A 14,150-nucleotide genomic window follows, 5' to 3' on the forward strand; every position below is an offset into this window, starting at 1 on the left:
AATTCAGCCTGTATCTCCCATTGGGCAGGAATGGGGAAGTACAGCCAATAGGAAGTGGTGGGTGGTGCTTGCGAATGGCAGGCACTGCATGCAGCCACTTGCCCCTCACCCCCAGGAGTCACTGCTGGACATGGTGGCACCCTTTGGGAGTGGGGAAGAGCTAATGGGAGGTGAATCTGCCTTAGACCCACTGCCCACCACCTAGTTGCACCAGAGTTTAATATGCCCCCAACTTATACTGTTTCCAGAGGGCTACTGCTGCTACCCAATGCCCTGGAAGGTTTGCTGGAGGCAAAGGGCTGTCTAGGCAGAGTTTCTGAGCCTGTACATCAGGCCTGCTATCCCCAGGGCCTCTCTGCTCCCTGGCAGCATGGCCCACACAGCACAGAAGGAACACAGGGCTGCGACTGAGGTGCCCAGCTGCCGTCGCAATGAATGAAGTGAAATGGGGACTACTCAGGTGCCCTACACAGCTGTGTTGTCCACATATGGGTGAGGACCTCTCTGCCACCGTTTATTTACCTGTGACCCTCTGAGCACTAAGTGCAGTCTCTGGGAAGCACTGTGGGGGCCTGGTGCTGAGAAAGCCAAGGGCAGAGAGAGTGTCCCAGGAGAGGGAGCAGCCATAGAAAAGCCATAAAGGCAGAGTGCAGCCTGCTAGCTTGGGGGGAAGATGGCCAGCAAAGAGCATCTGGTGTCATGGTGTAATTATTAGCTCTCAGGGATCTGACTCCTGTAGAGTGAGTGCCAGTCTCAGTGGGACCTTCTGATTCTGCCTCAGGTTATTGGCCATCCTTGATGCTCCAAAGGGCAATTCTTCCCTTTCTTGTGCAATACTGCCCCTTTTCCCTCCTGCAGGGCAGACTCCCACTCGCTGGAGAGGAGCAAGTCAAGACCCAAGTCAAGTCAAGACAGAACCCAAGCTCTCATACCAGCTCCATGGTGCCCGAGCTGCCGCTGCTGCATGGCACCCCCAAAGCTGCCGCACCACCACCCAAGCCCCTGCACCAGCCTGCCAAGCTGCAGTCACAATACACGTCCTTGTTCACCACATGTGGTGTATTGCCCACCGCAGGTCCAGGGAGCCCTGTCGTCCCAGTGCTGCTGTGCCTGGGGCAGCCCTCCCTGAGGATTTTGTTTCTCTCGCCTGCTAAAGATGGTGAATCTTGGCTCTCCAGGTGCTGTTGGGAGCCTGGCGTACTGCCCCAGGGCACTCACACTGCAATGGAGACATGCCCCTAGAGTGCATCTCCGCTCTCCCACTGACTGCGGCATGGCTGCCCTGAGGTGTCTGATTGGGCTTATGGGCTGTGCCAGCTGCATCAGGCACTCAGGGCTGTGGCTGTGGAGCTGGAAAGTGTGTCTGTTTGTGTCTCACACAGTGGGGAGGTCAGCCAGCCAGTGAAAATGGCCAAGGTGCAGTGAAATGCTCCCCTGTACTCACTGGCATTTCCCCCTGGGGCTGACTGCTTTGGGCTGGGACATTGACCCCTCCTGCTGAGGTCATTGCACCAAGGGGGACTTGGGGGTTTACAGTCTCAGACATGGTGCACAAATCAGACCCTCCACGTCACTGGACAAGCCACCCACAGAGTCTGGCAGCCACACTGGGCCCCTGGACACAAGAGCCTGGAGCTGCCTCCTGTAAACCTTCAGAAAGTCCATTGTGGGTCAGCCCAAAGGCCCATCTGGCCCAGCGTTCTGGCAGTGCTCAATGCCATGTGCCCCCCGCCAGGGCCAAGCATCACTAGGAGTTGAACCCAGGAGCTGCTGCTAACAAGGCAGGTGCTTTTCCCAGCTGAGCCATGGTGCCAGCCTGCAGGTGTACACCCCTGCCCTGCCCACACCTGACTTCTGCCAGCCCCCACCTGCGGCTGCCCAGCTCTGCGGTGTGTATGGTCAGGCAGTGGAGCTGGTGACGTTCACTCTTGGGTCGGGGGGGGGACTTTTAGGCTACTTCTGGTCTGGAAAATTTGGTGGGCACCACTATGTGACTCGGGGTGTAAAACTGTCTGCCCACATGCGAGCAATGCAGTGCTACTGAGCTGCCTGTGCAGCCATTGCCATGGCACCCGGGGGAGCTTTTCCCACCCCCAGCGCCTGGGTAGGCCACTGCAGACTGTGCACAGGTGGCCGGTGATGGCTGCGCTGGGGAGGCTGAGTGTGAGCGCTGGGAGATCTTTAGAAGTGGGCAGGGGCACTGGTTTGCTCACCATGCCCCAGCTCCCCATCTTCCTCACCTTGTTCTCTTCCCTCTGAGGCCTCACCTGTGAGGCCCCTAGTTCTGATTTCACCTCTTCCCATCCCTGCTCTGCCTCTTCCCCCGAGCTCTGCCACCACCAGCCTGCTGCTCTCGCCTCTCCTCCTCACAGGGCTCCCACCTGCTGCTCCTGGCTCTTCTGCCAGCCACCAACAGCTCTGACCCCTCTGCTGAGACCCTCCCATCCCATTCCATTCATCTCTCTGCCCCTCTCCTGAGCTCCCATGGCCAACGACACTCACCATGGACCTTCCCAGAGGTGCCTGCTGCTGGCACCTCTGTGCTCCACCCCCAAAACCCTTTCTTCCCCAGCTCTCTGCCTGTCCCCAGAGCAGCCTGAGCAGGGGTAGGGAGACCTCAGGGAAGAGGCAGAACCGGTGTTGGAAGCGAAGCAGTGCAGGCAGGGACATACACAGGTGGTGAGTTATCTGCACATACAGCCAGTTATCTGGATCTGTGGTGCTGCAGTGCCCTGTGTCCAGGGAGGGAGCCTGCAAGGCCAGAAGGAGCAAATGGGGAGCAGAGAAACCCAATGGAGCTGCTGTGGTGGGCAGGTGCCCCTGGGGAGAGTGCTCCTTCCTGTGTGAGAGGCAGTGCAGGCTGGTAGGGAGCTGGCTCTGTGTATCAGGAAGCTGGAGGTCCTCACCTGGCCCAGGCTCATTCTGCAGCCCCTCCCTTTGCCTGGGGTGGTGACCCTGGCCTGCTCCTTGCCAGCCCCTCAGCCTGATTCCTTCTCCACTTTGGGCCTCCTGCCCACAGCAGTCAGGTAAAGGAAAACAGGAAACACCCTTTAATGAACAGAAATGCAGTTCAGGGCTTGACCCCAAGACAGTAATCATGCTACAGCCCAACCAACTGGTCTAGCTGGTCTACAAAGCAAAGGGGTCACAAAGAGCCCCTTCAGAAAGGCGCAAAAGACAGCAAACTGATTGTTTTTGCTGTCTTTTGCTCCTCTCTGAAGGGGCACTTTGTGACACCTTTGCTTTGTAGACCAGCTAGGTCAGTTGGTTGGGCTGTAGCATGATTACCGTCATGGGGTCACCACCGCCCGGGGGCACCACATGCGCTGGGATGGGCCCACCCCTACCAGGGCCAGAGGTGCGCCACCCACAACGCCGAGGCGGCTGCTGCCCTCCGGCACTAGGTGGACATCATGGACCAGAGGCTGCACTTTGAGAGCATTGAAAGCTTGGAATCTAGCTGATGTAGCTTAGCGCTTTTTCTTCATTGGAAGCTAGTTTTCAATTTAGTTTTGACGGTAGTCTTCTCGCTATCTTTGAAAGTAACTGAGAATTTATCTTTTCGTTTTTCCTTTGCTACTGGCTGTTGTTTAGCCTTGCTTTGGATGATGGACTCTTGCTATGTTTCAGTGAAGCTTTGAATATAGCTCAGCTTTTAGCCTAGCCTCCTCTCTCTGTTTGAAACTAGTTCTCAGTCTACTGGTCATTATAATTCTCTCTCTTTGAGTGTAAAGCTGTTTTGAGCTCTGGTTTTAACCTCTGTTCATAGCTCATGTACAACTCCGGTTTACGTTTCAAGCTAGTTATCAGTTTAGCTTGGATGGTCAAGATCTCATTAGCTTTCCACGGAGCTCAGTTTTTCAGCTTGGCATTTTACGTATGTTTACCGCTAGTCCTCAGTCTGTATTTGAATTGAGCGCTCTGGCTATTTTTGAGTGTAATTGTGAATGCAGCTCAGTTTTCAGCCTTGCCTCTCACCCTTGTCACTTTCCGGCCTATGTGTGTATCTTCTTCGTGTTGCTTTGACAGTAGTCCTCTCACTACATTTGAACGTAGCTGAGTTTGTAGCTGAGTGTTTTTCCTCTATTTGTAGCTAGGGTTCAGTCTTGCTTTGAATGTAGTACTAAGTTAATGTGTGACTTTATCACAACAGGGACTGCCATGTTCCCCACGCTGCTCCATCCTGCACCGGGGTCAAGCTGCGAGGCCCTCTGTGAGGCCCCGCCAGAAGCGGGTGACAAGCATGTCACCCTGCCACCTGGCAAGCTGCGCCAGTTCTTCAAAGACACTCGGGGAACCAAGGACAAGGTGCAGATCACCCTGCGGCACTTCAACAGTGCGTTACAGGCCACCAAGGCCGTGCTGCAGGAGGGGAGCGGGACCAGGAGGGACAATGAGGGACAATATGGCAGCAGACCCACAGATTCCACAAGGCCCTCATAATTTTTAAGGCTGAGTGAGGCCAGCTGCAGGATTTGCCAGAAGCCACCACCCCCACCATCTGTGAGGCACCACCCCAGCCCTCATCATGAGCTTCATATCCATCAGCAACCTGAACACCCAAGGCTGCTCAGTGGGTCATCGCAGCAGCCAGATTCTCTCCTTCCTTTGTGTGTGTGTGGTGGGGGTAATCCATAGCGCTCCTGCAGAACCTTCACGTGACCCCAGCCACCAAATCCAGCTGGCGGCTGGAGTGGGTGGACAGGGTATTTCTCAGCCACCTCGGTGCCCACTCTGCTGGGATTGCTACCCTGTTCTCCCCCGAGCCTCGGGCCAAAGGTCCTGGGGGTTCACAAATGTTATCCCGGGTCACATGCTGCATGTCCAGGCCTACATAGAGCGGTGATAATTAATCTTGTCAATGCTTATGCCCCCTCTGATCATACACCAGAGCAGGTGTATATCTTCCAGCAGGGAGTCCTCCTTCCTTAACGCCTTGGATCCTCATGAGCGCCTGGCCCTACACCACCCTTGAGGACCAGGATCATGCAGGCTTGATGAACAGCCAGGCAGCTGCAGGAATCCTCAGGACAATCATGGACCATCACTCCCTGGTGAATGCCTGGTGTGACCACAAGCCAGACAACACTGTCACTGTCACCTTTGTCCAGGTGAGGGAAGCTTGGTCAAGCCACTCCCAGTTGGATCGCATTTATCTTTCCTGTTTCCATCTGGCACTCCATCCACCCCTCCAGCATTTGGCTGGCCCCATTTTCCAACCACCACCACTTGGTGGTCATGTCTGCCTCTCTCAGTGCAGAGAGGCTGGGGCCAGCCAACTGGCATTTCAGTAACAGCCTTCTGGGGAGCATGGGCTTCGTGGTGGCCTTCTGGGAATTGTGGCTGGCCTGGCGTGGGCAGCAGCCCGCCTCTCCCTTGGCGCAGTGTTGGCAGGATCTGGGGAAACGTGTGCGTCAGGCTCTTCTGCTGTGACTACACCTGGGGCGCCAGGTTGGTGGATGAGAGGGTGCGCTATGACTGTGGAACCTACTTCTTTTCCTCCCTTATCTGACGCATCGGGACAGAGCTCTCCTGGGAGGCGTCCACTGGCTCCTGAGCCAGCTTCAAGGAGCAGTAGGGATGGTCCAGCGTTCTCTGCTCCATGTACCCTTCAGGTTCCCCCATTTTAAAACTGTAACCCTCACTGCCCAGGCCTAGGCTTGTTTTTTAATTCGTCCCAAGTGTTCAATTGAGTCTGGGCCCAGCAGCTCCTCCCATTAGGCTAGGGGAGGGGCCTTGGTGGATAGGCTTAGCCCCACCACTGAAATGGTGCCCCACTACACCAGCCAATACTCTCTACCATAAACTAGTCAGGGTGTAGGAAAAGTCCTGAGTTTGGCCAACTGTATTAAGGCTGGGGCATTGCTTTAGCAGGATAGGGTCAGTGGGTGGAAGACTGGAGGGAAGTGGCGCTGGAACCAGCATTAGGCGTGCGTTGTCACATACTTGTACATAGTGACTGCATTTGCTAATGTTTGGGACCCATGCACATACCTGTACCCCTTAGTTTCATGTTGCACCTGCATGTGGATGCACTCCATTTATCCTCTGGATTAAGAAACCCCACCCTATATGGCTAATCCCCATATGTTTTGTGATCCCCTAAACACTGGCTGTACAGCTTTAGTCAGCCTTATATAGTAATCCCATGTGTGTTACCAAATCTTATGTTTGATTTCAATTCTCTCCAAAAACCATGTATACTGGTCTTGTGTCTCTTGGCTAAGAGGCAATTGTTTGTGAATCTGTCATCTTGTCTCAGTCATTTGGATGGGACCAAGTCATGTGGGCAAAATATTCTTCATCCTGGGTCCACTTTACTAGATGGGGAGCCTGATCCAGGACCCAGTGTTGAAAGCAATGTAGAAAGTTGGAGTAAACTAAATCATGAAGCCCTAATAGGTAAACATGTCTTGTATGATTGCTGCAATTTTAGGGCAGTTCCAACTGAATATAGCTCACTAGCAACTCTTACACTGGTGACATTTGCCGATACCTCTGTGCATTACTGAACCTAATCCTGACCTCCGATCCCGACTCCTAAACCTGACAGCTAGTCCCTGACCTCTACCCAAAAACCCAACCCTAACTCCTGCACCCCAACCAGACTTCAATCCTGACCCCCAACCTTGACCCTGAGCCCTAACCCTGAACTCCAAATCCCAAACCCCAACCATGACTGATCCTGACCCTCAGCCCTCATCCAGACCCAAGCCCTTGAAACCAATACTGACTGCCCCCAGCACCTAACCATGACCCCCTTACCCCCCCCAGCCTATGATTTTGCCACGCCCCCCCCCAACCTGGACACTGATCCCCATCCCCCGCCACACTGACCCGAAGCCAACCTCCCAAACCCAACCACCAAACCTGAACCTGCTCCGAATCCCAACACTCTGAGTCTGACCCCTGACCTCAAACCCAGTCTGACCATACTCCCCCATTGATGTGCAACCCCCAACCCTGAAGCTGACACCTGACCTCCCCCACTGAAACTGCCACCCAGACACACGACCCTGACCCCCATCCCTCCCCCACACAACCCCGACCCTGTCACACAAACCTGACCCCACTCGACCTCCAACCCTGACAACCAAATCTGACCCTACCCCTGCCCCCAACTCTGGACCCTTGTCCCCCCCACCCTCCCGCAACTTCAATCCCCCCTTGACCCCCACCCTCAACTGCAACCTTGATCCCCCATGCCCATCCCTGACCTTTACCCTGACCCTTACACCCAAAAATGACCTTGAGGCCTGACCCCCAGCCCACTACTCAATGATTTGCAACCCCCTAACCCTCTCTCTGACCTTGACCCAACCCAACCAAGACCCACACCCAGATATGACACCCTCCCAACACCTGACTCTAGACCCAGACAATGACCCCACAATCCTGACCCTGATCCCAACCTCCCCAACCCCAAACATGACTATGACCCCAAACACCAAATCAATCCCCCCCATGACCCTGACCCAACCCCCAAACACCAAAATCAACCCTGAATGACCATGACCCCAACCCCAACCTTGACCTCCGACCTCAACTACGACCATCTCCTGATACCTGACCCCACTGCAATCCCCATCCCAGATCCTGACCAATCTGTCTCCCAACCTCAAACCCTGACTGCGACTCCCAGCTGGATGCTTGACCACAGACCCAGACAGTGATACCGAACCCTGAGCTTGACCCCCAACCCCAGAGCCCACACCCCCAGACCCTGAGTCTGACCCCCCCGACCATGGCCTCTGTCCCCAAATATGACACCTTCCCCAACATGGATCCACACTGCAACACTGTGACCCCAACTTACCTCTGGTGCCCGACCCCAACCACAAACCTCCACCCCGGCCCCTTACTACCCATGCCCATCCCTGACCGCCATCCCATTTGACCCCCAACACCCTTGACCATTCCAACCCCAACTCCCATTGACTAACCACCGACCCTCCCACCCCCAATGCCAACCCCGTATCCTGACCATAACCCCCCACCCTTAACCTACATCTGACCCCCCCCCACTGACCACACTACTGTCCACCTCTCACTTCTACACCTGAGCCCACGCCACCCTCCACTATGACCCCCACACCCAAACAAGACACCCATTCCTCATCCTGTCCCTGAACCCACCCAACCTGGGATGCTGAACCCCCACCCCAACCACGCCCCCGAACACCACCTCATTGCCCTCACTGTACCTGACCAACTCTAATATGCAACTTCCCCACCCCACAACCCCATCTGGACCACGGTCCCCACGCCCAATCACCACTCTGACTGAAAATCCCCACCCCACCCCTGAACTCAACTCCCAATCCCCATCCCGAGCCCCCAGTGTGGTGAACATAAGTGCACTTTGTGACTGGCAGAGATGGAAAAAGTAGCCCAAAAGTACACACACATCTTTATTGTATTCAAGTACCCAGAAGGAAAAGCAGCTACACTTTTACTCATGTAACTTTCTGGGTACCTTTTCCACCTCTGGTAACTGTTGTGGTGTGCTTTATAGTGGAGGACCCCTAGTAGCCCGAATAAAAAGTTCCAAAGGGTCTGGCATCAGAGGGCGGCAAGGAGCACCCTTTGCAGGGCTTACTCGAGGGAAAAATGAGAGGTGGACTAATCCCATTCTGCTTGTAGATGTCACCTAAAGAAACAGATAACTTTAGAGAAGAAACAAGCAGGAAAGCCAAGGCTGGAATCTAATTTCACTTTATTGTTGCGAACTTCATATTTACCACTTATCAATATTTCTACATTAGCTGTTTTAGAGCTTAACTGGTTTTTTTGGTTTTTTTTTGTTTTTTTTTAAGAAAAGAGCAAAGAAGTGAAAACTCAGGTTCTTAATCTTTTAAAAAACATTTCAAAGTTGGAATTAACAAGATATTTTGGTGTTAGGTAACGGAGGTGGTGCAGAATCACTCAAATCACAACAATCCTGCTAACTGAAAAACAAACAAACAGATTGACCATTCTGAGAACCCTTTGATGTGAGATGCATCAGAACATTTTGCTTTCATTCTGAGACTGGACTTACTTTCAAGGAGAACTTGCTGGTTTGAAGCACACAAACAGCACATCTCCTTAGCAAAACCACTACAACAGCCACGCAGAGGGAAGCACCTTCAGAATTCAGTGCGAGCAATGTCTGTATTTTGCTTCCCCATAGAAGCATTAGGAATCTTGTGTTAGTTACCATGCAGGAAATCTAAGGAAAAAAACTACTGCAGTTTTGCCTCTTCACTTCAGCATTACATTTTCCTGCTATCTAGAGATATAAAAATCTTCTTTGAACCAATTTTAAAAGCAAAAAACCCCAAAATGAACACTAAAATGTACAGATAATACATTCTAGAAAAGCACTAAAATTATTGCAAAAACTAAACATGACTTGTTCTGGGGGAAGGGAAGGCACAGGTTATCTAGATATAACTCAGGTTGGTTTGACTTAATGAGAAGCATTTAAGCATCAGAACTAAAATACAAATGTATGCTGAGAATTCATGAAACAAGGATTGTGGGTTTGACGATGGGACTTCCCGACACATTGGAAAAAGTTTACTTTTTTGCCCGGAGAGACTTCCTCATGGTGGATTTGCCCTTGGCAGGGGATTTCACTTCCTTCCTCCTACTTGCTGCTGGTTTCTTGGAAGAGCTGCTGCCAGAAGACCTCTTGATAGCTGGGGCAGCTGGCTTGGCTTTCTTGGCAGGGGTTTTCACTTTGGGAGGGGGCTTTGCTTTCCCCCGGCGGACTGCAGGGGCCTTTCTTGGCTTAAGTTTGGACTCTCTCAGTTTCCCTGTGGGAGGCCTGCTACGGGATTTTGAGGGAGGTCTCTTCTGCATCCTGTCAAGAAAGGACAAGAGAATTTTAGTACCCAGGCACTGTAGCTGATCTAGAGACTAATGGTAATTGATACAAAACAGGGAAGATTTCAGCCTCCTTCCTCTTTAACATGGAGGACCTAAAATGCAATGATCCATCTCAATTTAAGTAGCCAGATCCCAAGAGCAAAAAAATCTTTTATGCAAAATCAGCGTGTAAGACTCAACTGCCTCCATGGTGATCTAAGTTTGTATTTTTGCCCGCATATAGTCATATGAATGCTGCTACATATGCAGGAGACTAAATCATGCATACCACAATTCCAAGAGCTGGATTTGTTACTGTTACAGCCAATCACTGAAAATATATATTTATTTAGAAAAAGAACAGTTTTGTCTTTCAGAACAGTAAAAAAACAGTCAAGACAGTAAAATAAAAAGCACCTGTATTTATCAAGTTTGTCATTAAACATTCCCAGCTTTTCAAAAGGGAGACCACCACCTCTCAAAGTACAGAAGAAATGGAGAAACTAAATGGAAAATGAAACTTATTATTACAAATGACAGAGTAAGAAAAGGTCCCTTTTACTGCTCAGCTTTTGTGAAATGGAGGAAATTACTATCACTGGATTCTTGACAGGTGCACACAGATCACCTGTTCAGCACCTGCCATGGAAGTCCTGCTCCAAACAGTACCAAAAGCCTCCAGTCACCAAAAATCACCTATCCCACAAGCCACCCTGCAAATGCCTGCATCATCCCCTGCCATTCTAAGTCCTGGACCCACCCCTCAAGCAGTAATGGCTATCTGTGGATAATTATCTACAGCCAGAGGCTGAACATTATAGATTTTGACTTCTGTCCCACAAAGGTGAAATGCTAGCACAGCAAGGCACGGCACCACTAGAGTCTTCTATAGTAAAATCAGATCCACGGGTGCATCTGGACAGCTGAGCATTTCTCTCTGGCCCACCCAGCTGATTAGCAGAGCATGCATATTTACAACCAGCAACACTGTCTGTCGCCTCCAGTCCAGCTCTTCTGCCCAAGGCCTTTGCCCCTTTCGGTGGGGTACAGAGCTGGCCTGCGAGCAGCACCAAAATTTGTGGAGTGGCTCCTCTGTGGAAAATTATTGCACACTGCTGTTCTACAGTACATACTAAGTACTAAAGGCAACCAACCATTCTCAGCACTAGCTTTAGTCTAAAAGAATTACACCACAACCATGACGAAGGGCAACAAGTTGCTGAAACTCTGGTTAATGATGAACTCAGTTCCTTCATGGACAATCCCACGGTCAAGTTGCTCCTGCGCTATGACAATCTGCTGGAGCCTGTGGCTGCAGAGCCATGATTCCCATGCAGACTGTAACAGAATTACTATTTACTTAAACCCTTGTACTTCGAGTGGAGCATAGGTCATCTACAAGTCTCCTCCACTTCATTCTGTCTTGGGACAAAACTTCCAGATGATTCCTGGAGTACCCCAGTAATCCTTCAATCTCAGTAGGTCTTCTCCACGTTGCCTGAGGTCTCCCTCTTTTGTGTTTTCCTTGGTGGTTCCATGATGGACTATGCTGGATGATGGGTTTCTGAGTGTGTGGCCTAGCCATCCCCACTTTCCCTTCTTCATTTCAATGTCAAGTGGTTCTTGTCCTGCTCTATTCCACAACTCCTCATTTGTGAGGAATTGCCATTTGATGTGAAGGATGTGCCTCAAGCATCTGTTTGAATATCTGTAGCTAGAATGCTACATCTCACATCCATACAAGAGCACACGCTTCACGTTGGTACTGAACATCAGCAGTTTCTTATTCACAGATATTATCTGTGAATGCCATATGGCATGGAGATTCTTGAATGTAGCTGTTTTCCCTGTCCTGGCACTGATATCCTTATGTGTTCCTCCGTCTGTCCACACAATACTCCCCAGGCAGGTGAACTGCTCCACATCTTCCAGGTCATCCCCTCCCAGTGTGATGGCTGTGTTGTTGGACTGGTTGATCCTCATTGTCTTGGTCTTTCCCTTGTTAATGCTCAGTCCAGTCATTGTGGCAGTTTTGTCTAGTGTGGTGACCTTTTCTTCCATGCTTTCCTGTCTGTGAAAGGAGGGCAACATCAGAAAAATCAATGTTCTCTAGTTATTTGAAAAGCGTCCACCGAATGCCTCGTTGATGGCCATCTGCTGTCCTGTTCATAATCCAGTCCATTGTGATCAAGAACAGGAAAGGTGGTAATGGGCACCCTTGTCGCACTCCTGAGGATTTTGTCAAGCCACCATGTGAACAACTTGGCATGCTGAGGATTCTTACATTGGACAGATCAAGTTAATGATTTTGGATGGCATGCTACGGTGTTGCAGCAGTTTCCACAAAGTGTGTCTATTAACATTGTCAAAAGCTTTTTCAAAGTCAATGATGGCTATGTACAGTGGGAATTCCACTCGAACAGCTGCTTCACTGTTCTATTATCACTCGGAGGAGTTCCTATTTGGTCAGTGCAAGCTCTCACTTCGGAAGCTGGCCTGTTCTTCCCTGATCTCTGTCAATTTCTATCTTCATTTTTCTCCAAGAGAATTCAATTGAACATTTTTCCTGGAATAGACAGCAACCTGATGCCTCTCCAGTTCTTGCATTCCTTCAGGTTGCCTTTCTTTGGGAGCTTGATAAAGTAGCCATGTTGCCAGTCTCACGGCAGTTTTTCAGTTTTCCAGATAGATTATACATCGTGTTGACTGACGTCTCACTACCTGCCTTGATTGCTTCTGCGGGGATGTTGACTGGACCAGGTGCTTTTCAGATGGGCAATGGCTTTTCTGGTTTCTTCTTTTGTAGGTCTGTTGCTCTTAATTTGCAGGAGGTAACTCTGGAGGGTTCCATGTGGGCAGGCCGGTTCAGTGGCTCTTCAAAGTGTTCCTTCCATCTACTGAGCTTCTCACTTGGGTTTGTTAGCGCTCCTTACCCTGTACTGGCTGATCCACTGAACATAGTGACTCAGCTGGCTTCAGTGTGATGTTATAGAGCTCTTTCAAGGTTTCTCCACCCTACAGCTTGTTTGGCTTGCTGTGCAACGTTTTCCATGAAGTTCTTCTTCTCCCATTTTACAGATTTTTTTAAATTCTTTGGTGGCAGCTCGTTCCTCCATGCTGCACCAGCGGTACCTGGAAGGAGGGGTGCGGCAAGCTGAGGGTTTTGGGGACCAGGCTGGGTGTTGGGAGCAGGGGGAGCTGCGGAGTGTGGATAGAGGCGCCTGACTGCATGACTGTGGGTGCCCTGCCACACAGCGGGAGCCGCTTTGCAGCACGTGGCCACCATGCCACACAGCCAGAGCTGCTTCCCAGCGTGCGGCTGCCACACCACGTGGCAGGAGCCGCTTTTCCATGTGCGGCTGGGCATACCAGTGGTTCTTCCAGGCTGCACCAGCGGTAAGTCCTTAATTTACCTGGGGTAGCGTTAGGGGACCAGGCTCAGCCAGGAGGCACAGGGGAGTTGGTGGAGGGAGCAGGCCAGGAGGCTATGGGAAAGGTGGTGTTGGGAGTGGGTCAGGCGGCATGGGGAGCTCAGGGACAGGAAAGCAGGCAGTGGTAGGGAAGATCAAGCCAGCTCGATCCTCCTTACCATTTGCCATGTGTTATTTCTTCCTGCTCACATGGTCCTCAGAGCCCCTCTCGGGGCACCAGCAGCAGCGTCAGCAGCCCATGGGTGGGAAGCGCAGACCCCCAAGCGTGACAGCAGGTGAACGGACTGAACGGCTTCTGCCCCATCATTCTACATGAGATGAGGGTCTGAGATACTTGGGTCCCTGGATTATTTTGATTAATCCAAATGGCGTATGCACCATGATTTGGTCACCGGTGTCCAAGGGAGCCTGACTCCTTACATCACCCCACAGAAGACAACCCTGTCAGAAAATTGCCCACTGCCTTGTGGGTAGGTTTGGGAGATCCAAGGCTATAAGAGTAAACCCAGACGGAGACCCTGAGACAGTTATCAGGGAGGATTCGTCAAATCTGCTTTCTAGCATCTCCTTGCAGTCACCTCAGTTCCAAGCATACTGACTTCTGTCTTCACTTTGGATTTAACTAGAGTGACCAAGATGCAGATAGTGCTGCTTAGGCAATGCAATTGTTCCAAACGCTAGCCCAGGCAGTGCCGCGTGTAACGGTGCCAAATGGAGAAGACACTCCATTCTTGCTCATAGCATGGAAACAATAAGGGAAGTGGCAATTACAGGTTATAAACCCTCCTCAACTGGCAAAGAGGATGAAGCCATGGGTCACTTTTGTCAGTGGGAGGAGTCACCACACTCCAGTAGTCAGATACCACC

General features: G+C 51.4%; 1 protein-coding gene across 5 annotated transcripts in view; it reads right to left on the reverse strand.

The window, feature by feature from the left end:
• Positions 1–8,699: 8,699 nt before the first annotated feature.
• Positions 8,700–14,150, reverse strand: part of HP1BP3 (heterochromatin protein 1 binding protein 3) — a 101,013-nt gene continuing 95,562 nt past the window's right edge. For all 5 annotated transcript variants that reach the window (XM_074975541.1, XM_074975537.1, XM_074975539.1 and 2 more), the window contains one exon: positions 8,700–9,847. In XM_074975541.1, coding sequence (XP_074831642.1) covers positions 9,562–9,847 — 286 coding nt within the window. In that variant the 3' untranslated portion in view covers positions 8,700–9,561. The remainder of the gene's footprint in view (positions 9,848–14,150) is intronic.

The sequence above is a fragment of the Carettochelys insculpta genome, chromosome 23, assembly GCF_033958435.1.
Source record: "Carettochelys insculpta isolate YL-2023 chromosome 23, ASM3395843v1, whole genome shotgun sequence".
In the NCBI taxonomy this organism is placed as follows: Eukaryota; Metazoa; Chordata; order Testudines; family Carettochelyidae; genus Carettochelys; species Carettochelys insculpta.